The sequence below is a fragment of the Chlorocebus sabaeus genome, chromosome 14 (genome assembly GCF_047675955.1).
Source record: "Chlorocebus sabaeus isolate Y175 chromosome 14, mChlSab1.0.hap1, whole genome shotgun sequence".
Taxonomy (NCBI): Eukaryota; Metazoa; Chordata; class Mammalia; order Primates; family Cercopithecidae; genus Chlorocebus; species Chlorocebus sabaeus.
The window spans coordinates 69,208,887-69,234,323 of NC_132917.1; the positions used below are offsets into that span (position 1 = coordinate 69,208,887).

Genomic DNA, 25,437 nt, shown 5'->3' on the forward strand with positions numbered 1-25,437 from the left:
TTATGTTTTTAGTAGAGAGAAGATTTCTCCATGTTAGTCAGGGTGGTCTCAAACTCCCAACCTCAGGTGATCCACTCGCGTCGGCCTCTCAAAGTGCTGGTATTACAGGTGTAAGCCACCGTGCCCGGTCTTTATCTGATTTCTTGTGTCCCATTGGGGGAAAAAAAATTGCCTACCCGAAGGTCATACAAATATTCTATTTCTTTACTTTTCTCTTTTCTTTTCCCCTCCCTCCCTCCCTCCTTACTTCCTTTCTTCCTCCCTCTCTCTTTCTTTCTCTTTCTCTTTTGTTGTAGAGATGGGGTCTCACTGTGTTGCCCAGGCTGGTCTCAAATTCCTGGGCTCAAGCAGTCTACCACTTCAGCCTCCCAAAATGCTAGGATTATAGGTATGAGCCACCATGCCTGGCCCCTATATTTCTTCTAAGCAGTATACAGTTGGTTTTGTTTTTTCACATCCAATTTGACAATCTTATTTTTGTACATCAAACCATTGTCATTTAAATGCCAATACTTTTGAGTTTATATTACCATTTGCTGTTTCCTATTTTATATCATTTTGGATTGATGAAGTATTTTTTATTCTATTTCTCCCCTCCGTAAGTTTGATTTCTTTTTTTTTTTTTTTTTTTTTTTTTTTGGTGAGACAGGGTCTTGTTCTGTCTCCTTGACCAGAGTGCAATGGTGTGATCACAGTCCACTGCAGCCTCAACCTCCCCAGCTCAAGCAATCTTCCCGCCTCACAAACAGCTGAGACTACAGGTGCACACCACCACACCCAGCTAATTTTTTAATTTTTTGTAGAGACAAGGTCTCACTATGTTGCCAGGGTTGTCTCTAACTTCTGAGCTCAAGCAATCCTCCTACCTCAGCCTCCCAAAGTGCTGGGATTATAGGCATGAGCACCATGCCCATCATCTTATGCTTCTTTCCTATATCTTCTATTCTCTTCTCTCCCTGTGCTTCAGGCTGAATATTTTCTACTGACTTAAATTCCAGTATACTAATCTTCTCTTCAACTATGTCCAATCTAATGTTAACCTAATCTAATGAGTTCTTAAGTTCAGTCATTATAATTTTAGTTCCAGGGTTACTAATTCTTTTTCTTTTTTTTTTTTTTCGAGATGGGGTCTTCCTCTGTCACCCAGGCTGGAGTGCAGTGGCGTGATCTCAGCTCACTGCAAGCTCCACCTCCCAGGTTCACACCATTCTCCTGCCTCAGCCTCCTGAGTAGCTGGGACTACAGGCACCCGCCACCACGCATGGCTAATTTTTTGTATTTTTAGTGGAGACGGGGTTTCACTGTGTTAGCCAGGATGGTCTCGATCTCCTGACCTCGTGATCCACCCACCTCGGCCTTCCAAAGTGCTGGGATTACAGGCGTGAGCCACTGCACCTGACCACTAATTCTTTTTTTTTTTTTTTTTTATAGATTCCAGTTCTCTAATGAAATTCGTCATCTTGCTATTTTTTATTTTAATCGTAGTTTTTTAAACACTATGATAACTCCAATATCTAGGTTACCTATGAATCTGTTTTACTTTCCCTTGGTTAGGTTCTAGATATGCCTAGCAATATCTGACTGAATTATGAACACTGTATATGAAACACTGAAGTGACCTTGGATTATATTTAATCAGAAAGGATTCACCTGGTTGGGTGCTGTGGCTCACTCCTATAATCCCAGCACTTTGGGAGGCTGAGGCAGATGGATCACCTGAGTCCAGGAGTTTGAGACCAGCCTGGGGAACACGGGGAAACCCCATCTCTACAAAAAATACAAAAATTAGCTGGGCATGGTGGCACATACCTGTAGTTCCAGCTACTCAGACGGCCAAGGTGGGAGGATCACTAGAGCCTGGGAAGCTGAGGATACAAGGAGCCATGAGCATGCCACTGCACTCCAGCCTGGGCAGGAAAGCGAGACCCTTTCTTAAAAAATAACAACAATTTTAAAAAAAGGATTCATCTTATGTTTTGTCAACAGCTCATCTACTCTGGAATTAAACTGACTTAATACTGGCCTACAGTGTTGTAAGCTTACTATACCTCTGATGTGCCTTCATTTCAAGAGTATAATTCTCCGGGGAGCCTAATCACCAAGAGCTTAGAATTTTTTTTTTTTGAGACCATCTCGCTCTGTTGCCCAGGCTAGAGTACAATGGTGCAATCTTGACGCACTGCAACCTCTGCCTTTGCTTGCAGTTCAAGCGATTCTCCTGCCTCAGCTACCGGAGTAGCTGGGATTTTTCACAGACGGAGTTTCACCATGTTGGCCAGGCTGGTCTCAAACTTCTTACCTCAAATGATCCACCCACCTTGGCCTCCCAAAATGCTCAGATTACAGGCATGAGACACCGCACCCAGCCAGGCTTGGATGTTTCTTAAGACCCAACCTCCTTGACAGAGTCTAAACTCCAATTTTTGTCCCCCACCCCAGCACCATAAGACTGTTAAAAGTCTGCTCTGCCTTCCAGCTACTTTTTTTTTTTTTTTTAAATACTTCTTTAGCCTCTTTTACATAGCTGCTACAATAAGTAATTGCCTTAAGGGGGAAAATCTGAGTGTTAGGATTACTTTTCTTTCTTTTTTAAGTAATTATTACTGTGGTTTTTTTTGTTTTGTTTTGTTTTGTTTTGAGACAGAGTCTTACTGTATTGCACCCAGGCTGGAGTACAGTGACACAATCTTGGCTCACTGCAACCTCCACCTCCCAGGTTCAAGTGATTCTCATGCCTCAGCCTCCCAAGTAGCTGAGATTATAGGAGTGTGCCACCACACCTGGCTCATTTTTGTATTTTTTAGTAGAGACACAGTTTTGCCATGTTGGCCAGGCTGGTCTTGAACTCCTGACCCCAGGTGATCCACCTGCCTCAGCCTCCCAGAGTGCTGGGATTACAGGCGTGAGCCACCCTGCCCGGCCAATTAATTATTCTTTTTTTTTTTTGGTGGAGTCTCACTCTGTCACCCAGACTGGTGTGCAGTAGCATCATCTCGGCTCACTGCAAGCTCAGCCTCCCGGGTTCACGCCATTTTCCTGCCTCAGCCTCCCAAGTAGCTGGGACTACAGGCAACCACCACCACGCCCAGCTAATTTCTTGTATTTTTAGTAGAGACAGGGTTTCACCGTGTTAGCCAGGATTGTCTCGATCACCTGATCTCATGATCCACCCGCCTCGGCCTCCCAAAGTGCTGGGATAACAGGCGTGAGCCATCGTGCCCAGCCTCCAATTAATTATTCTTAATTCAGAAAAATTATAGATATTTACACGTACAACATGATGTTTTGAAATATGCAGGCCAGGTGCGGTGGCCCATGCCTGTAATCCCGGCACTTTGGGATGCCGAAGAGGGTAGATCACCTGTCAGGAGGTCGTGACCATCCTGGACAACAAGGCAAAATCCTGTCTCTACTAAAACTACAAAAATTAGCTGGGTGTGGTGGTACATACCTGTAATCCCAGCTACTCAGGAGGCTGAGGCAGGAGAATCACTTGTACCCGGGAGGCAGAGGTTGCAGTGAGCCGAGATCACGCAGCACTCCAGCCTGGGTGAGAGAGCAAGACTCCGTCTCAAAAAAAAATCTGTATACACCATGGAATGACTAAATCAAGCTAATTAACTTACACATTACCTCACATACCTGTTTTTTGTGTCAAGAACTTAATAACTACTATCTTAGCAATTTTTTTTTTTTTTTTTTTTTTTTTGAGAAGGAGTTTTGCTTGTCACCCAGGCTGGAATGCAATGGCGCAATCTTGGCTGACTACAACCTCCGCCTCCTGGGTTCAAGCAATTCTCCTACCTCAGTCTCCATAGTAGCTGGGATTACAGATGCCCACCACTACGCCTGGCTAATTTTTGTATTTTTAGTAGAGATGAGGTTTCAACATGTTGGCCAGGCTGGTCTTGAACTCCTGACCTTAGGTGATCCAACCGCCTTGGCCTCCCAAGGTACTGGGATTACAGGCGTGAGCCACCGCGCCAAGCCACAATTTTCAAGAATACATTGTTACTAACTATAGGCTTACTTGGCTGGGTGCTGTGGCTCACATCTGTAATCCCAGCACTTTGGGAGGTTGAGGTGTGTGGATTACGAGGTCAGGAGTTCAAGACCAGCCTGGCCAACATGGTAGAATCCCATCTCTTCCAAAAAATACAAAAATTAGCTGGGTGTCGTGGCACATGCCTGTAATCCCAGCTACTCAGGAGGCTGAATGTGAAGAACTGCTTGAACCTGGGAGGCGAGGCTGTAGTGAACTGAGATTGCACTCCAGCCTGGGCGACAGAGCGAGACTCCGTCTTAAAATAAAAAAAACTATCTCAAGAACAGAAAACCAAACACCGCATGTTCTCACTCATAGGTGGGAATTGAACAATGAGAACTCTTGGACACAGGAAGGGGAACATCACACACCGTCACCTGTTGTGGGGTTGGGGGAGGGGAAGGGATAGCATTAGGAGATATACCTAATGTAAATGACGAGTTAATGGGTGCAGCACATCAACATGGCACATGTATACATATGTAACAAACCTGCACGTTGTGCACATGTACCCTAGAACTTAAAGTATATAAAAAAAAAAAAAAACTATAGGCTTACTTTTCTTAACTTCCCTACTTTCTAGGATCTTGGTCCTTGAAATCAAGATTTCACTGATAACCCAGAATTTTAATTTTTGTCTTCCCATCTAAACAAATTTTCTGAAAGCCCAATGGTTTCTCCGATTCTTAAGCAGCTGCCCTCTGCCCAGCTTCTTCTACCCTAGCTATGTAGCAAGGTACAGCAAATGCCTGAAGGGAAAACTCAGTGAGCTTCCCTTCTCTTCAGGATCTTGGCACCTCAAATCTTGCTTGCTTTGGCAGCTATCTAATGCTTTCAAACAAATTCTTTTTACTGTACTTTATCCAGCTTTTCTGGGAGTTCTCAGCATGACTATTGGTCTGCTACAAGCAAAAGTAGAAGCCTGCTGTTCTCCACTCATTTAAATTTATTCTGTATGGGCAATACACTGAAAATAGGTACTCATTCTCTCTTCACAACCTTTCCAAACATTCAGTCTTTTTTTTTTCTTTTTAAGAAATTTGGTATTACAACAATATCGAATCTAAATTGAGACTGTGTAGAATACATTTCTTCATTGAATATGTTTAAATACATTGGATGTTTTAAAATTTTGAGCAAATGTAGTGAAGATACAGGCTTTAAATTCGATTGTCATGGTTACCTGCTGCGGTTTACATTAATTTGCACTTATTTTGAAAATCTACTATAATCTCATGGCCAATTAAAACTGTATTGCTATAATGAAAAATGCCTCCAAAGCACTTGAATTCGGGTAGAGAGAGGAGTACATACCGTATTCTAGTATCTAACAATTCCTTAATCATTGCCACAACTTCATCATCTTCTTCAGATCCTAGAAATAATTACATATAAAAACATCAAGAGTAGAAATTTTATAGCCATGCAAGTACAAGTATTAAAACAGAATGATTTTAACTACATGGTTTATTAAAAACATAAAACTATAGAACATGTAACTTGGTATGGAGATATATTTTGGGAAATTGAAGAGAAAATCATTCATGTGATTCTCTGAAGAAAAATTAGGGAATACGGATCAACTCAACATTTGGTGATAAAGATGAGTACACTAAAACATCTTGGTATATTAATGATGTTAGGGTTTGAAATTTTGAGCCAGTAAATATGCAGATGTTCTCTGTTCTCAAGGATTGAAAGTATCAGAAAAAAGAAACTGAATTTTGATGGAAACTTTGAGACAAAAAGGCACACCTACTTTGCAAGTTAAGTTACATCGTCAGTTTCTCAACTTACTGGTTTTCAAAATGTCAACCATACTAAATATAGATATAAGCCTTCCGGAAATTTCTGAAATGTTTTTTTTTTTTTTTTTTTTCTTCTTGAGACAGCGGTTCACTCTGTTGCCCTGTCAGGAGTGCAATGGTGTGATCACAGCTCACTGCAGCCTCAACCTCCTGGGCTCAAGCAGTCCTGCCTCAGTCTCCCAAGTAGTCTGGGACCACAAGTGTGAGCCACCACACCCAGGCAATTTTTTTTATTTTCTGTAGAGATGGGGTCTCGCCATGTTGCTGATATGGTTTGGCTGTGTCCCCAGTCAAATCTCATCTTGAACTGTAGTTCCCATAATCCCTATGTGTTGTGGGAGGAAGCTGGTGGGAAGTAATTGAATCATGGGGATGGTTACCCTCATGCTGTTCTCGTGATAGTGAGTGAGTTCTCACAAGATCTGATGGTTTTATAAGGAACTTTTCTCCCTTTTGCTTGGCACTTCTCCTTGTTGCCACCATGTGAAGACTCACATGTTTGCTTCCCCTTCCGCCATGATTGTAACTTTCCTAAGGCCTCCCCAGCTATGCTGAACTGTGAGTCAATTAAACCTCTTTCCTTTATAAATTACCCAGTCTCAGGTATGTCTTTATCAGCAGTGTGAGAACAGACTAATCCAGTTGCCCAAGATGATCTTCAACCCCTGGACTCAAATGATCCTACTGCCTCAGTCCCCCAAAGTACTGAGATTACAGGCATGAGCCATGCCAGGCCTCTGAAATGTTCTACACATCTTCTGAGCAAAAAGTTAGCCTTTGAGAAAACCAAAAATGTAGAGATTTCATATCACATTATAACAAACACTAGATTCTGGCAACCCCTAAAATTAAATTATATTGAGTTTTTAAAGAAAAGAAATAAAACATGGCTTATGCCTGTAATCCCAGCACTTTGGGAGGCTAAAGTAGGCACATCACTTGAGGTCAGGAGTTCCAGACCAGCCTGGGCAATATGACAAAACCCTGTCTTTACTAAAAATACAAAAATTAGCCAGGTGTGGTGGTGGGTGCTTGTCATCCCAGCTACTCGGGAGGCTGACACGAGAATCACTTGAACCCAGATGGCGGAGATTGCAGTGAGCTAAGATTGCACTACTGTATTCTAGCCTGGCTGACAGAGCAAGACTCTATCTCAAAAAAAAAAAAAAAGAAAAGAAAAGAAAGAAAGAAAAGAAAAATTTAAAAATTTAAAAGGAAAAGAAAACACACAAAAGGTGGTTCTCACCTATAATCCCAGCACTTTGGGAGGCTGAGGCAGGCAGACCACCTGAGGTCAGGAATTCGAGACCAGACTGGCCAACATGGTGAAACCCTGTTTCTACCAAAAATACAAAAATTAGCTGGACGTGGTGGTACACGCCTGTAATCCCAGCAACCTGGAAGGCTGAGGCAGGAGAATTGCTTGAACCCAGGAGGTGGAAGTTGCAGTGAGCCGAGATTGCACCACTGCACTCCAGCCTGGGCAACAGAGTGAGACTCCACCTCAAAAAAATAAATAAATAAAAATAAATAAATAAATAAATAAATAAATTTGTTGGGGGAAAAAAGCACAAAAGCTAAAACTGTCTTAGATCAGTAAACCTAAATTCCACTTCCCCACCATCCCTTCCATAAACAATCACTATCATGAGTTAGGTTTATATCTTCCCAGCATGTGTTTACATTTACATGTATAAATTAACACAAATGAGATCATACTATACATACTAGTCTATATCTTCCTCTTTTCTATATAAAATATCTTGAAGGTCATTCCCCATTGGCATATACAAATATGCCTCAATAAAATACGTACACAGTAACTTTTATATAGATTTGTCTTTGGCCAGTGTCTTCATTATTTCAGTTGTTTATACAGTTTGCTGCTATTTCTAACAATCCTGCAACATACTTGCTTATATAAATCTATATCAAAAGGCCGGGCTCAGTGGCTCACACCTGTAATCCCAGCATTTTGGGAGGCCAAGGTGGGCAGATCACTTGAGGTCAGGAGTTCAAGACCAGCCTGGCCAACATGGTGAAATCCTGTCTCTACTAAAAATACAAAAATTAGCCGGGAGTGGTTGCAGGTGCCTGTAATTCCAGCTACTCCAGAGGCTGAGGCAGAAGAATCACTTTAACCCAGGAGTCGGAGGTTGCAGTGAGCTGAGATCACGCCACTGCACTCCAGCCTGGGTGAAAGAGTGAAACTCCGTCTCAAAAAAAAAAATAATAATAATAATAATATAGCCGGGCGCGGTGGCTCAAGCCTGTAATCCCAGCACTTTGGGAGGCCGAGACGGGCGGATCACAAGGTCAGGAGATCGAGACCATCCTGGCTAACACAGTGAAACCCCGTCTCTACTAAAAACTACAAAAAACTAGCCGGGCGAGGTAGCAGGCGCCTGTAGTCCCAGCTACTCAGGAGGCTGAGGCAGGAGAATGGCGTAAACCCGGGAGGCGGAGCTTGCAGTGAGCTGAGATCCGGCCACTGCACTCCAGCCTGGGCGACAGAGCGAGACTCTGCCTCAAAAAAAAAAAAAAAAACCATATATATATATATATATACACACACACACACACACACACACACACACACAGATACATCAATGTACTTTTGCAATTATATTTATGAGATAAATTCCTACTAGTGGGATATTTGGGTAAACAGGTTTGTGCTTTTTTTTTTTTTTTGACAGAGTTTCACTCTTTTTGCCCAGGCTAGAGTACAATGGCAAAACCTCAGCTCAATGCAACCTCGGCCTCACAGGTTCAAGCAATTCCCCTGCCTCAGCCTCCTAAGTAGTCAGGATTACAGGTACCTGCTACCACACCTGGCTAATTTTTTGTATTTTTAGGGGGTTATGCAATGTTGACCAGGTTGGTCTCAAACTCCTGACCTCAGGTGATCCCCCCGCCTTGGCCTCCCAAAGTGCTGGGATTACAGGCGTGAGCCACCACGCCTGGCCTAGCTTGTGCATTTTTAATGTTAGTAGATATAGTCAAATTACTCTAAAAAAGTTATAAGGTTTACATATGGATCCATAAAGAACACTTGTAACTGTTTCATGTAGTACTAAAAATTTTCATAAATGGTACATTTATAAATGTACATACATTTGAATTTTCCTTTTTCACTTAATATTTTCTTTTTTATGTTTCCATGTTGGTATCTCCCAATCTAGTTCATTCCTTTTAACTGCTGGTATAGTTAAAAAATATTTCAGTGAGCATGTTTCTACATGTTGCCTTGTGCGTATCTCTAAGACTCTTAAGATATATATCTAAAAATATACCTGTATCACCTAAAGATAATTATACAAATGTTTCTGCATGTCATATTCTACTTAGTGTTGCTATAAAGGAATACCTGAGACTGTGTAATTTATAAAGAAAAAAATGTTTATTTGGTTGATTCTGATGTCTAGAAAAGTTGAAGACTTGGCATCTGGTGAGGGCCTCAAGCTGCTTCCCTCATGGAAGAAGAAGGGGAGCTGGCCCATGCAGAGATCACATGGTGAGACAGGAAGGAGATGGTGTTAGTGGGACTCTTCTTAGCACTCAGCTCTCAAAAGAAGTAAGAGAGTAAGAACTCACTCCCCTCCCCTCCCCTCCTACCCCCGGCTTTTCCAGAGGGCATTCATCTACTATTGAGGGATCCATCTCCATGACTCACTCACCTCCCATTAGACCCCACCTCCAACACTGGGGATAGAATTTTGGCATGAGATTTGGAGGGGACAAACGTAGAAACTATAGCAGTGTATATATGTGTGTATGCACATATAAATGTTTTTGTAGTCAATGCTTATTAACATTGATGAACTACTAGAACTAATGAGCGCTAACCTTGACAGATATAAGATCAATATACAAAAATCAACAGTATTCCTATCTCCAACACCCCAAATTAGAAAACATTATTTTAAAACATACAGGGCCGAGTGAGGTGGTTCATGCCCATAATCCCAGCACTTCGGCAGGCCAAGGCAGGCGGATCACCTGAGGTCAGGAGTTCGAGAGCAGCCTGGCCAACATGGCAAAACCCCATCTCTGCTAAAAATACAAAAATCAGTCAGGCGTGGTGGTGGGCGTCTGTAATCCCAGCTGCTCAGGAGGCTGAGGCAGGAGAATCGCTTGAACCTGGGAGGCAGAAGTTGCAGTGAGCCGAAATCACACCATCGCTCTCCAGCCTGGGCAACAAAGCAAGACCCTGTCTCAAAAAAAAAACCAAAAAGTAGATACAGGCAGCATGATAGAGTGGTTAAAAGCATTAACACTCGAGCCAGATTGCCCAAAGTTTGTATCTATCTCTGCCACTTACTACCTGTGTGACCTTGAGCAAATTACTCAACCATTCAATGCCTCAGTTTTCTCATGTGTTAAATGTGGTAACAGTTCCTATCTGATAAGGTTATTTTAAGAATTAAGTGAGTTTATACTTGTAAAGTGCTTAGAATTGTGCCTCAAATATCGTAACCAGTACATCTAAGTGCTTATTAAACAAAATAAGAACCTTTATGACAACAAAACCTATATGGTACCCTAGAACTAACATGAGCTCATACCAAGAAAAGAACGTAAGTCTCAAGTAAATGGGAAAATTTGGGGATGAAAAAATATCAATGTTGAAGAAATGTTAATTCTCCCAAATTTAATTTATAAATTTAATGCAACTTCAACCAAGCTCTTGACATGGTTTTTCAGAGACTTTACAAGATGATCAATAAATTTACAAGGAAGAATAAAGTGACCAGACCACCAGAAAGTTTTTTTAATTGAGGAACTTTTTTTTTTTTCCAGATATTATTATATACTATGCTAATTGTTACAGAGATACTGTAATTAAAATTCTGTATGTTATTAAAACAGGAAGAGGGGCAAAAAGACCACAGGGACAAAAAACATCTTAGAAAAAGACCCATGTATAATATTATAAATTCATGAGGAAAGACTGGGATACTTGATTAGCTATGTAGAAAAAGATGAAATTATATTTTAAACTATACAGAAAAACAAATCCCACAGTGATTAAATATGTAGGTGTAAAAAATAAAACTTTAAAAAACAAAAATACATACACATATGACAATATCTTTGTGATAAAGGAAAAACTTCATCAACAACAAATACAACAGTATCAGCAAATACTTATGGAGCTTTATGTATAGTCACTCTTCCAAGTGCTTTACACTAAATAACTTACTAAAACAAGGTACAAAGGCACAAACCACAAAGGAAAAAGATGAACAAATGTAACCACATTAAAATGAAAATTTTCTGTATGACAAAAGACATCATAAACAAAATGAAAAGTTAAGTCACAGTTAGGGAGATATCATTTGCTAAGAAAATACCTAACGAAGAATTAATATTCAGAATATTTATATATATACAGAGAGAATGAGACCTTTTTTTTTTTTTTTTTTTTAAGAGATGTGGCCTAGTTCTATCAACCAAGATGGAGTGTACTGGCGTGAACATGGCTCACTGCAGCCTCAGCCTCCTGGGCTCAAGCAATCTTCCCACCTCAGCTTGTCAAGCAGGAGGGACTACATGCACGCATCACCATGCCCAGCTAATTTTTGTGTTTTTTTGTAAAGACAGGGTTTCGCCACATTGCCCAGGCTAGTCTCAAGTTTCTGAGCTCACAATCTGCCGCCTTCACTTCCCCAAGTGCTAAGATCACAGGTGTGGGGCATGGTATCCAGCCCAGAATATTTTTTTAAAACCTGCTTAAATAAATATAAAAAATACATATGGGCCAGGTGGCGGTGGTTCATGTTTATAATCTCAGTACTTTGGAATGCTGAGGCAGGAGGATCACTTGAGGCCAGGAATTTGAGACCAGCCTGGGCAACATAACAAGATCTCATCTCTACAAAAAAAAAATTTTTTTTTTTTTTGGGACGGAGTCTTGCTCTGTCACCAGGCTGGAGTGCAGTGGTGCGATCTCAGCTCACTGCAACCTCTGCCTCCCGAGCTCAAGCGATTCTCCTGCCTCAGCCTCCCAAGTAGCTGGGACTACAGGAGCGCGCCACCATGCCCAGTAGATTTTTGTATTTTTAGCAGAGATGGGGTTTTACCTTGTTGGCTAGGATAGTCTCAATCTCTTAACCTCGTGATCTGCCCACCTTGGCCTCCCGAAGTGCTGGGATTATAGGCGTGAGCCACTGTGCCAGGCCTCTACAAAAAATTTTTATTTATTTATTTATTTATTTATTTATTTATTTATTATTATTATTTTTGAGATAGAGTCTCACCCTGTCTCCCAGGCTGGAGTGCAGTGGCACGATCTTGGCTCAATGTAACCTCCACCTCCCAGATTCAAGCAATTCTCCTGACCCAGCCTCCTGAGTAGCTGGGATTACAGGCACGCACCACCATGCCTGGCTAATTTTTGTATTCTTAGTAGAAATGGGGTTTCACCATGTTGGTCAAGCTTGCCTCGAACTCCTGACCTCAAGATCCACCCACCTCGGCCTCCCAAAGTGCTGCGATTACAGACGTGAGCCACCATGCCTGGCCAAAAAATTTTAAAAATAAAAACATTAAACAGGCATGGTGGCAGGAGCCTATAATCCCAGCTACTTGGAAGATGGAGGCAGGAGGATTGCTTAAGCCTGGGAAGCTGAGGATGTAGTGAGCCACGATCATGCCACTGCACTCCACCTTGGGTGACACAGCAGGTCACTGTCTCCAAAAAATAAAAAGACACGTGACTCAATTTTAAGTAGAAAAGATAAAAATAGAAAATTTACTGACAAGAAAAGTAAATGGCCAATAAACATATGAAACTCTTCACACTCAGTATTAATCAAGAAAATGCAATTAAAACAAGATACTGGCTAGGCGCAGTGGCTCATGCCTGTAATCCCAGCACTTTGGGAGGCTGAGGCAAATGGATCACAAGGTCAGGAGTTCGAGACCAGCCTGGCCAACATGGTGAAACCCCGTCTCTGCTAAAAATAGAAAAATTAGTTGCGCATGGCGGCAGGTACCTGTAATCCCAGCTATTCGGGAGGCTGAGGCAGGAGAATCACTTGAACCCGGGCAGTGGAGGTTGTGGTGAGCCGAGATCACGCCATTGCAGCACTCCAGCCTGGGCAACAAGAGTGAAACTCCATCTCAAAAAAAACAACAACAACAACAACAACAACAAAAACAAGGTACCATTGTATACCCAACATACAGGTTAAAAAAAAGAAAGAAAAAGAAAAAGAGACACTAAATGATGACAAAGATAAAAGCTGTAAGAACATTGAAATTCTTACAATATACTGCTAATGTGCACTTAATTAGATCAACTTATGATATAGCAATTCCACTTTTAGGAACATAGCCTAAAGAAGCTCTCGGCCAGGCACGGTGGCTCATGCCTGTAATCCCAGTACTTTGGAAGGTCAAGGCGGGTGGATCCACCTGAGGTCAGGAGTTTGGGATCAGCCTGGCCAACGTGGCAAAACCCCATCTCTACTAAAAATACAAAAATTAGCTGGGCGTGAAGGTGCATGCCTGTAATCCCAGACACTCAGGAGGCTAAGGCAGGAGAATCGCTTGAACCTGGGACGCGGAGGCTGCAATGAGCTGAGATCATGCCACTGCACTCCAGTCTGGATGACAGAGAAAGACTCTGTCTCAAAAATAAATAAAAATAAGGCTAGGTGCAGTGGCTCATGCCTGTAATCCCAGCACTTTGGGAGGCCGAGGCAGGTGAATTACGAGGTCCAGAGTTCAAGACCAGCCTGGCCAACATGGTGAAACTCTGTCTCTACTAAAAATACAAAAATTAGCCAGACATAGTGGTGGGCGCCTGTAATACCAGCTACTTGGGAGGCTGAGGCAGGAGAATCGCTTGAACCCGGGAGGCAGAGGTTGTAGTGAGCTGAGATCATGCCACTGCACTCCAGCCTGGGCAACAGAGCAAGACTCCATCTCCAAAAATAAATAAAAATAAATAAACAAACAAATAAAGAAGCTCTCCACATATTCACAAACAGACTTCCATAAGGATGCCCACTATAGCAATGTTTTCAATAAAAAATTAGTACAAAACTTTACTTGAACATAAAGGAACAAATTAACTATACCTTATTCCTATAATGAAATACTATCCAGCACGTACAATGAGTAAACTAGAACTATATTTTTTGAAATGGATATATTTCAAAAATATCATACTTAGTAAAAAAGGCAATTAGAAAGTATAACACAAGATATTTAAGGTTGGGCACAGTGGTTCATGCCTATAATCCCAGCATTTTGAGAGGTTGAGTCCGGCAGAACACCTGAGGTCAGGAGTTCAAGACCAGCCTGACAAACATGATGAAACTACCTCTACTAAAAATACAAAAATTAGCTGGATGTGGTGGTACACACCTGTAATCCCAGCTACTTGGGAGACTGAGGCAAGAGAAACACTTGAACCTGGGAGGTGGAGGTTGCAGTGAGCAGAGATCGCGTCACTGCACTCCAACCTCGGTGACAGAGTAAGAGTCTGTCCCTTAAAAAAAAAAAAAAACAGATATTTAAAACTTAAGAACAAAAACTAATACTATATATTCCCTGCAGAGACTTACATGTATAGTATAAAACAAACCAAGTTTCACATATCTCTGAAACTAGAAAGGGAAAAGGGATGGGGGTATAGTGGTTTTAGCTGCTTCTTTTTTTATTTACTTTATGCTCTAGAATCTGACACTGTATGTTTAATATTTTATTTTAAATGAGTCTAAAGCAACTGTGGCAAAAGATAACATTTGTTTTGTTTTTCCCAAAAGCCCATTCTGTAACTTAATTAACATTTGTTAGATATGAGTGGAGGGCAAATTGGTGAGCATGATATTATTTTCTGCATGTTTGAAAATTTTTATAATTGAAAATTTTGGTTTTATATAGTAATGATAATTTATACACAAGTTTTCTAAATGATATATAAATCTGCAGAGTTAATATATTAAATGATAGAATTCTAAGTTCCTATGACTTCTAAAATCAAGGCAAATGTGAGGAAAATAGAAAAGTCTAAAAAAAGGGCAAATTTTAATTACTCAATACAACATGTTACCTGCTTCTCCTGAAGGTGTTTCCTCAGTAACTAGGGGTAAGCCAGATGCAAAGAAGTCCATGATTGTTGCATAAATATCTGGTTTCAGTAAATTCCAGTCTAAATCTTCATTTTCCTATAAACATTTAAAGGAAAATGCTGTATTTGCAGGCAAGGGCAGAGACCCATACAGAACACTACCTTATACCTCTTTTTTTTTTTTTTTTTTGAGTTGGAGTCTCACTCTGTTGCTCAGACTGAATGGAGTGCAGTGGCATGATATTGGCTCACTGCAACCTCTGCCTCCTGCGTTCAAGCAATTCTCCTGCCTCAGCCTCCCAAGTAGCTGGGACTACAGGTGTGTGCCACCACAGCTGGCTAATTTTTTGTAGTTTTAGTAGAGATGAGGTATCACCATGTTAGCCAGGATGGTCTCGATCTCCTGACCTTGTGATCCACCTACCCCGGTCTCCCAAAGTGCTGGGATTACAGACGTAAGCCACTGCGCCCAGCCCCCTTATACCTCTTAAGAATCTTTTCCTGGCCAGGTATCATAGTTCATGTCTAATCCCAACATTTTGGGAAGCTGAGGCAGGAGGACAGCTTGAATTCAGGAGTTCAAGACTAGCCTGGGCAACACAGTGAGACTTCATCTCTTTTCATATTTTTAAAAATAATAAATAAATGGAAAGGAAGAAAGAAAAAAGAGAGAAAAGAAGCAGAAAAAAGGAAAGGAGAAGAAAGGCAAGTAAGCGGGCAAAGGGAAGGGGAAGGGAAAAGGGAAAGGGAAAAGAAAAGAGATAAAAATAAGAAAAGAGGAAAGGAAAGGAAAAGAAAAATATCTTTTCCTATATACACACTATACCTATGCAATGGCAACCACTTCTGGAGAATGTATATTAGCTCCACATCTTAAAGGGTCCTGTTTAAATGAATTTCAGAAGATAAAATCTTAAAGATTCCCCCATTCATTAACTAATTCATTCACTTATCAAACTTCCATTGTTTTAATTTGATTTAAATGATTAAAAGACATTTTTCGTGATGTGAAGACAAAATATTAAATGGACTTTCTGTCTTTAAAAAGGATGATAAAGAGATACCCATTCTCTTAAAAAAATAGGATGTAATTGCTTGACCAAGTATATGTAACAGTCTACAACTATTCAAAAAATTTACTTACATATATTACTTAAAGGGTATGAAAGAAATTCAGCTGGGCGTGGTGGCTCACACCTGTAATCCCAGCACTTTGGGAGGCTGAGGCAGGTGGATCGCCCGAGGTCAGGAGTTTGAGACCAGCCTGGCCAACATGGCGAAACCCCGTCTCTACTAATAATACAAAAATTAGCCAGGCGTGGTGGCAGAGGCCTGTAATCCCAGCTACTCAGGAGGTTGAGGAAGGAGAATCGCTTGAATCTGGGAGCCAGAGGTTGCAGTGAGCTGAGATCGCACCACTGCCCTCCAGCCTGGGTGACAGAGTGAGACTCCATCTCAAAAGAAAAAAGAAACAATATAGAGATAGTACATAAAAGGTGACATAAATGGGGACTGCTAAGGTTATAAAAGTAAAACTAGTGAAATATCTTAGTGATTGGGAATGGAAACTAGTTCTAGGTAATAAATCATTTGGAAAATAAATCAGAGTGTTACCTCACATCTTCAATAAATAGCAGACTACTAAATAGGAAAATATTGGTAATAAAAATTTAAAAAATCCTAAAGTTGTCTGAATGAGGAAAAAAAGGCAGCATGTAAGCTGCAAATATACATATATATTTAGAAAAAAAAACACAAATGATGCATAAAGAAATCTAATTATCAACTGGAAATCAGAAGTAGAAACAGGTGATTGCTGAAGACATTCAGTAAAATGTGACAGTCCATGATGAGAAAGGTTACTGAAAGAAAACAAAACAAATCCAGTATTCCGTCTATTAAATACCAACGTGGGCAGACGTGGTGGCTCACACCTATAATCCCAACATTTTGGGAGGCTGAGACAGGAGGATTGCATGAGCCCAGGAGTTCGAGACCAGCCTGGGCAATATAGGAGGACACTGTTTCTACAATTAAAAAAAAAAAAAAAAGAAAAGAAAATTAGCTGGGCATGGTGGCATGCACCTATAGTCCCAGCTACTCGGGAAGCTGAGCTGGGAGGATTGCTTGAAGCTGGGAGTTAGTGGTTGCAGTGACCCATGATCGCACCACTATATTCTAGCCTGGAAAACAGAGCAAGATCCCATCTATATGGATGTGTAGATAGATAGATACACACACACATACATATATAAGTATCAACATATACCCTAACTTGAGATATTATCTATTGATTATGTCATTTCACTTAAGAAAAAATTGCAGAGCTAGGGCAATTTCAAATAGGGTAACTAAATAATGAAGGTAAGAGAGCTAAAACATGACTTACTAAATCTAATCAAGAAAAATAGGAAAAGTAAAAAAAACAAAAACAAAAACAAACAAACAAAAAAAAACCCTTGAAGATATAATCACATTTTTACCTATAAAAAATTTTATATAGCATAGGCTATATGTAAAAGAACTAAATAACTTTTAAAACTAAATATATAATTTCCCACTCATGCCGGGCGCGGTGGCTCAAGTCTGTAATCCCAGCACTTTGGGAGGCCGAGACGGGCGGATCACGAGGTCAGGAGATCGAGACCATGCTGGCTAACATGGTGAAACCCCGTCTCTACTAAAAAATACAAAAAAACTAGCTGGGCAAGGTGGAGGGCGCCTGTAGTCCCAGATACTCGGGAGGCTGAGGCAGGAGAATGGCGTGAACCCAGGAGGCGGCGCTTGCAGTAAGCTGAGATCCAGCCACTGCACTCCAGCCTGGGCGACAGAGCGAGACTCCATCTCAAAAAATAAAAAATAATAAAAAATAATTTCCCACTTATAAAATAACTAGTTGTAAGAATTAGATAACATATATAAAGCACTAGTGCCATATCTGACATTGAATATATTAAATAAATGCTTATCCTTTCTTCCCCTTAAAAAATATGGAAGAAAGAAAACTGAAGAATGGGGGACTGAACATGGTGGTATGCACGTATAGTCCCAGCTACCAGGGAGGCTGAGGTGAGAGGATTGCTTAAGCTCAAGAGGCTGAGGCTGCAGTTTGCCTAGATCATGCCACTGCACTCTGACCTGGGTGACGGAGTGAGACTTTGTCTCTAAATAAACAAATAGCTACAAGAGAATACTGGACTAGATGACTAGGTTTAACATGTCACTAACCCAGTACGTCCACTTTTTTTTTTTTTTTAATTTCTTTTTTGAAACAGAGTCTCACTCTGTCACTCAGGCTGGAGTGCAATGGCCCGATCTCGGCTCACTGCAAACTCGGCTTCCCGGATTCACACCATTCTCCTACCTCAGCCTCCTAAGTAGCTGGGGCTACAGGCACCCGCCACCACGCCCGGCTAATTTTTTTTGTATTTTTAGTATAGAAGGGGTTTCACTGTGTTAGCCAGAATGGTTTTGATCTCCTGACCTCGTGATCCGCCCGCCTCAGCCTCCCAAAGTGCTGGGATTACAGGTATAAGCCACCGCGCCTGGCTCCCAGTATATGCACTTTTAAGGACATAAAGAGCTCAGACTAATCCTTTCAAATTGCTTAAGGGGAGTTTAATAAATACTTGCGATTTTCACACACTATCAGGCAAGTGATTTAAGTTAAGTGGATATATGTCAATCAACAGATTTAAAAGGATACATAGTTCAAATTTAAATAGTTCATGTCCCATTAATCTAGTAGACATAAAAAATGGAACAGGCCTTTCTAGCAGATGCCGCCTTGACTGTTGAAAAACAGCATATTTTGGCTGGGCGTGGTGGCTCACGCCTGTAATCCCAGCACTTTGGAGGCTGAGGCGGGTGATCACCTGAGGTGAGGAGTTCTAGACCAGGCTGGCCAACACAGTGAAACCCTGTCTCTACCAAAAATACAAAAATTAGCAGGGCATGGTGGCAGATGCCTGCAATCCCAGCTACTGGGGGTGGCAGGGGGCCAAGGCAGGAGAATCACCTGAATCCGGGAGGCAGAGGTGGCAGTGAGCCAAGATAGCACCATTGCACTGCAGCCTAGGGGACAAGAGCGAGACTTCGTCTCAAAAAAAAAAGAAAGAAAAAGAAAAACATAGCATATTTCGCTTGATTTTTCTGACATTTAGAGGGCTAGAGAGTAAGACCCTGTCTCAAAAAAAAAAAAATTAAAATTAAAGAACAGAAAAATGGAAATGTTGGAGGCATTGGACTCAGAAAAAAATGAAAAGTATTTCGAGTCTTATTTTATATAATCCTATGTTTACCTTTGTGACAGTGATGAAATCTGGTCCAAAGAAGACACTTTTTACTCCTTCAATCCTAAATAACTGCCTGCAAAAAAAGAAAAAATAAGAGATTGATTATGCTTGATTATGGAAAAGTTTAAACATACACAAAAGTAGAGAAAAGCAAAAAACTCTCCACATATCCCTTGCAGCTTTAACAATTATCAACTCATGGCCAAGTTTGTTTTATATTCCTACTCTATGATTTAGCAATCCCACACTATTTATGCAAAAGAAATAAAAACACATGCTCCACAAAGACTTGTACATAAATCTTTATAGCAGCTTAAAATAGCCACACATACAGAAAAATATGGAAATGTCCATCACCTGGTGAATGAATAGACCGCTATATCTATACTATCCATCATTCATTCAACAAATATTTGACACCTACTAAGTGCCAGGCACTGTACAAGCACTAAACAGACTATTTTCTTTTTTTTTTTTCTCTCTTTTGAGACGGAGTCACCCTCTGTCACCCAGACTGGAATGCAGTGGTTAAGACTGTGGCTCATTGCAACCTCTGCCTCTCGGGTTCAAGTGATTTTCCTACTCAGTCTCCCAAGTAGCTGGGATTACAGGCGCCTGCCACCACACCGGGCTAATTTTTGTATTTTTAGTAGAGACAGAGTTTCACCATATTGGCCAGGCTAGTCTTGAACTCCTGACCCCAGGTGATCTACCCACCTCGGCCTCCCAAAGTGCTGGGATTACAGGCATGAGCCAGCACACCCAGCCTAAACAGACTATTTTCAAAAGACTATCTTGAAAAGAGATTTTGCCAACTGAACATCTGACAGAAATAATCTCTAACTAATCTATAACTGAATTAATTGGGGCTTTTTTACTTTTACATTTTTAATACAAAATATGAACTCATCCTTGATGTAAATGTTTCAAACAATAAAATTTAAATGCCCCTTGACCACCCTTACCAAATTCTGTTATCAGTTTCGTGTGTATTCTTCCAGATCTTTTTGTCAGTGCATTTGTTATTCTGTGGTTTTTGCTTTCATATACATAATATCATATTGGACTCACTGTTCTGCAAGTTGCTTTTTTCACTTGTATGTCTCATATGTCTTTCTATGACAGTGAATACATCCCTGCACATATCTTGGGCACATGTGCAAGTAACTTCTAGGGTAGGGTTTTTAAAACCCAGTAGTGAGTTGTGGAATCATATGTGTAGTATTATGGTTTTATTTAATAAAATAAAACAGAACAACAGAAAGAGATGAAGAAAGGAAATTTAAGAATCTATTATCTATTGTAAGGGTGAAAAGAGTGAAAACTATCCCATCAAACACTTGTATCTCACACATACACACACATAATGTAAAACACTTTTTACTGTGACTTATATCAAAAAAGTACTAAAAACAGCCTGTAATTCCAGTACTTTGAAAGGACAGATCACTTGAGCTCAGGAGTCTGAGACCAGCCTGGGCAACATGATGAGACCTAGTCTCTACAAAAAATACCAAATTTAGCCAGGTAAGGTGGCATGTACCTATAGTCCCAATTACTTAGGAGGCTACGGCAGGAGAATAGCTTGAACCCAGGAGGTGGAGGTTGCAGTGAGCCAAGATCACGCCATCACACTCCAGCCTGGGCGACAAAAGTGAAACCTTATCTCAGTAAATAAATAAATAAAAAGTAAAAAATAAAATAAGAAAAACAAACACTCTAAGGTATATTCTGAGAAGTGATATGTTTAAGTAAAAAAAAAAGTACTTATTAATTATAAATTTTAAAAACAATTCCAGAGCTTAGCAAATCCCTAGGTTCCTTAAATGAGACATATAAAATGGCTGTATGTATAGAAATAGTTACCTAAGCTCTGTTTTCCGAGTATCCCTGGCAATCAGATTGAGGCTTCGGTTCCCAAAAATTTCAACTGATGCTGACTGACTCTAATATTCTTTATTATTAACTTCTCTAACTATCAGTTAAAAAGAGGTTCATCTCAACAATTTTATCATTTGTGCTTTTTTTTTTTTTTGAGACAGAGTCTCACTCCGTGGCCCAGGCTGGAGTACAGCGGCGCAATCTCAGCTCACTGCAAGCTCCACCTCCCGGGTTCACGCCATTCTCCTGCCTCAGTCTCCTGAGTAGCTGGGACTACAGATGCCTGCCACCACACCCAGCTAATTTTTGATATTTTTAGTAGAGATGGAGTTTCACTGTGTTAGCCAGGATGGTCTCGATCTCCTGACCTCGTGATCCGCCCACCTCAGTCTCCCAAAGTGCTGGGATTACAGGCGTGAGCCCCGGCGCCCGGCCCTGTGCTTTATCATCTCTAACATCCAGTAGTCCCCCCTTATCCCCAGGGGATCCATTCCAATGCCTCCAGTGGATCCCTGAAACTACACATAGTATTGAACCCTGCAAGTACTATGTTTTTTTCCTATACATATATATCTATGATAAAGTTTAATTTATAAATTAGGCACAGTAAGACATTAACCACTGATAATAAAATAGAACAATTATAACAATATGCCAGCATCACTACTTTAAGAGATGGCTACTAAGTGACCAATGATGTGGCAAGGGCGGGGGGGGGTCAACAGAGGGGAGGGCACAGGCAGACAGATAGTGTATATGACATGGATACACTGGAAAAGGGACAATTTATGCCCTAGGGAGGACAGAGCAAGATTTCACCATGCTACTCAGAAAAGCAGCACAATTTAAAACTGATGAATTGTTTATTTCTGGAATTTTCCATTTAATACTTTTAGACTACGGCTGATCTTGGGTAACTGAAACCGGGGAAAGTGAAACCACAGATAAGGGGGGGCTTATGGTTTAAACATGCCTTTATCTGGTGAATTTTAAAACTGTCCCTACTGACTAGTTTTCATTTATAGTTCTGAATAGAGTATTTTAGAAATTACTCCATCTAGAAAAGAACTACAAATTCAACTACCCTTATGAATAAAATAAGCAAGTTCTCATTATTCTTAAAAATCAGATTTTTAAGAGCTGAAATGGAAATTTACTATATTTATCAATTTGATGAATATTTTTTCTTAAGTAAAAACATAAGTTTTTATTTATTCATGCTATAGGTCTCTCAAATATATCGCTCTTCAGGAGAAAATTTTTTTAATATCAACTCTCATTTTTCTTTTCTGAGACAGGGTCTCACTCTCATGCCTAGGCTGGAATGTAGTGGCACAATCATGGCATCACAGCTCATAGTTTCCTTAACCTCCTGGGTTTAAGCGATCCTCCCACCTCGGTCTCCCTAGTAGCTAGGACTACAGACACGTATCATCACACTTGGCTAATTTTTGTACTTTTTGTAGACAGGGTTTCACCATGTTGCCCAGGCTGGTCTCAAACTCCTGAGCTCAAGTGATCCCCACCTCCTCAGCCTCCTCAACATTTTTGGGTTTTTTTGAGACAGGGTCTCACTCTGTTGCCCAGGCTGGAGTATAGTGGCACCATTATGGCTCACTGCAGCCTCAACTTCCCAGGCTCAAACAATCCTCCCATCTCAGCCTCCCGCGTAGCTAAGACAAGAGGTACACACCATCACACCCAGCTAAATTTGTATGTGTGTGTCTGTGTGTGGTAGAGAAGGGATCTCTGTGTGTGTGAGTGTGTGTGTGTGTATGTGTGTGTGGTAGAGATGGAGTCTTTCTATGTTGCCCCAGCTGGTCTCCAACTCCCGGACTCAAGCAATCCTCCCACTTCGGCCTCCCAAAGTGTTTGGATTACAGGTGTGAGCCACTGCAACATGCCTTATTATTATTATTTTTTAATCTCTCATCTGAAAAGAAATTATTCTCTACACTTAAAAAAGAATGCGGTGCACACAGAAATGCAATAGTTAAATAAAGTTGTCTTAACCCCAAAGTCAGGTATTTGTGTTTCTTGGTAAAAGCAATGAAAACAGTAATATACCTAGCCAGAGGGGAGCGAAATGCTGCAGCTGGGGTGGGAAAATCCATGGTCCTTGTCTCAAGAACTGGTTTTCCTGGTATAAACTTTAAGCTGTTGGGATTTGGAGTATCCTGTGTTTGAATAAACATGTATCTCACTAAAAAAAGGAAAAAGAAAATGTTATTCTAGAAAAAAACAGTTAACAAGTTTATAGACTAGGACGTGCTCATTTGCACAGAACCAGAAGAAATAAGAAAAACTCGGGAAAAACCCAAGACTTTATTGCCCTGACAAAGCATTTATAAAGATAAGAAGGAAATATATTAATATATAGCCGGGCACAGTGGCTCACACCTGTAATCCCAGCACATTGGGAGGCCGAGGCGGGTGGATCACGAGGTCAGGAGTTCAAGAAATTCCTGGACTCAAACGATCCTCCCACCTCAGCCTTCCAAAGTGTTGGGATTAGAGCGTGAGCGCTGTGCCCAGCCAATACTCTGAATATTTAAATAGTTAGGTAATGAAACAGATTCCAGAAATAGTCTACACTTAAGTCTTATATATATTCATAATTCAGGAGTCCTATACATATTCTATTTGGTGACTTTGTACTAATGGCTATCATAACCATAGACCACTTACTGCTGACATTAATACAGTAAAATGCTACATTCTCTTCTTTCCAAAGTGCCACCATTATTTTAAAGACAATAAAGTTAGCAATTTATAATATTAATAATAAATATTTATTGTGTGCTTATTATATGCCAAATTCAGAGTCAAAGGCGGTTTTCTTTGTTTTTTTCTTTTTTTGAGGTGGAGTCTCACTCTGTCGCCCAGGCTGGAGTGCATGATCTCGGCTCACTACAAGTTCCACCTCCCAGGTTCACGCCATTCTCCTGCCTCAGCCTCCCGAGTAGCTGGAACTACAGGCGCCCACCACTACGCCTGGCTAATTTTTTTTGTATTTTTAGTAGAGATGGGGTTTCACCATGTTAGCCAGGATGGTCTCGAGCTCCTGACCTTGTGATCCACCCGCCTCAGCCTCCCAAAGTGCTGGGATTACAGAGGTGAGTCACCGTGCCCGGCCAAAGGCTTTTTAAAAATTTTTTTTTGTGGAGGTGGAGTCTCCCAATGTTGCTCAGGCTGGTCTCAAACTCCTGGCCTCAAGTGATTGTCCCACCTTGGTCTCCCAAAATAAAGTGCTGACATTACAGGTATAAGCCATCATGTCCAGCTCTGGGGCCAAGTGCTTTATTTATTTATTTTTAATTAATTTTTTTTTTTTTTTTTTGAGACAGAGTTTTGCTCTTTCGCCCAGGCTGGAATGGAGTGGCACATCGTGGCTCACTGCAACCCCCAACCCCCAAGGTTCAGCTGATTCTCCTGCCTCAGCCTCTTGAGTAGCTGGGATTACAGGCACAAACCACCACGCCCGGCTAATTTGCTAATTTTTGTATTTTTTAGTAGAGACAGGGTTTCACCATGTTGGCCCAGCTGGTCTCGAACTCCTGACCTCAGGTGATCCACCCGCCTCAGCCTCCCAAAGTGCTGAGATCACAGGCGTAAGCTACTGTGCGTGGCCTAATTTTTTTTTTTTTTTTTTTTTTCTTTTTTTGAGACGGAGTCTCGCTCTGTCACCCAGGCTGGAATGCAGTGGCTGGATCTCAGGTCACTGCAAGCTCCGCCGCCCGGGTTTACGCCATTCTCCTGCCTCAGCCTCCTCAGTAGCTGGACTACAGGCGCCCGCCACCGTGCCCAGCTAATTTTTTGTATTTTCAGTAGAGATGGGGTTTCACCGTGGTCTCGATCTCCTGACCTTGTGATCCGCCCGCCTCGGCCTCCCAAAGTGCTGGGATTACAGGCGTGAGCCACCGCGCCTGGCAATTCTTTTTTTTTAAACTGGGTTTCACCATGTTGGCCAGGCTGGTCTCAAACTCCTCACCTCGAGTGATCCACCTACCTCAGCCTCCCAAAGTGTTGGGATTACAGGCGTGAGCCACCGTGCCTGGCCCAAGTGCTTTAAATGCATTTATGCCTTTAACAACCCTGTAAAGAAGGAACTCTTATTCCCATTTTACAAATGAAGACCCGGAGGCATAGTAAGTAACATAACAAAACACAACATAAGCAAGAATCTATGCAAATTACTTCCTGGGATATTTAAAATATATCTTTTTTGTTTCGAAACAAGGTCTCACATTGTACCCAAGCGAGACTGCAGTGGCACAATCTTGGCTCACTACAACCTCTGCCTTCCGGATTCAAGCAATTCTC

General features: G+C 41.1%; 1 protein-coding gene across 8 annotated transcripts in view; it reads right to left on the reverse strand.

Moving 5' to 3' along the window:
• Positions 1-25,437, reverse strand: part of NFU1 (NFU1 iron-sulfur cluster scaffold) — a 42,054-nt gene that overhangs the window by 6,403 nt on the left and 10,214 nt on the right. For 5 of the 8 annotated variants that reach the window (XM_007970370.3, XM_007970373.3, XM_007970369.3 and 2 more), the window contains 4 exons: positions 23,182-23,317; positions 19,240-19,306; positions 14,921-15,035; positions 5,360-5,420 (listed from right to left, as the gene is read on the reverse strand). In XM_007970370.3, coding sequence (XP_007968561.2) covers positions 5,360-5,420; positions 14,921-15,035; positions 19,240-19,306; positions 23,182-23,317 — 379 coding nt within the window. The remainder of the gene's footprint in view (positions 1-5,359; positions 5,421-14,920; positions 15,036-19,239; positions 19,307-23,181; positions 23,318-25,437) is intronic. The other 3 variants (XM_007970377.3, XM_007970376.3, XM_038007042.2) reach the window with 1 other exon arrangement.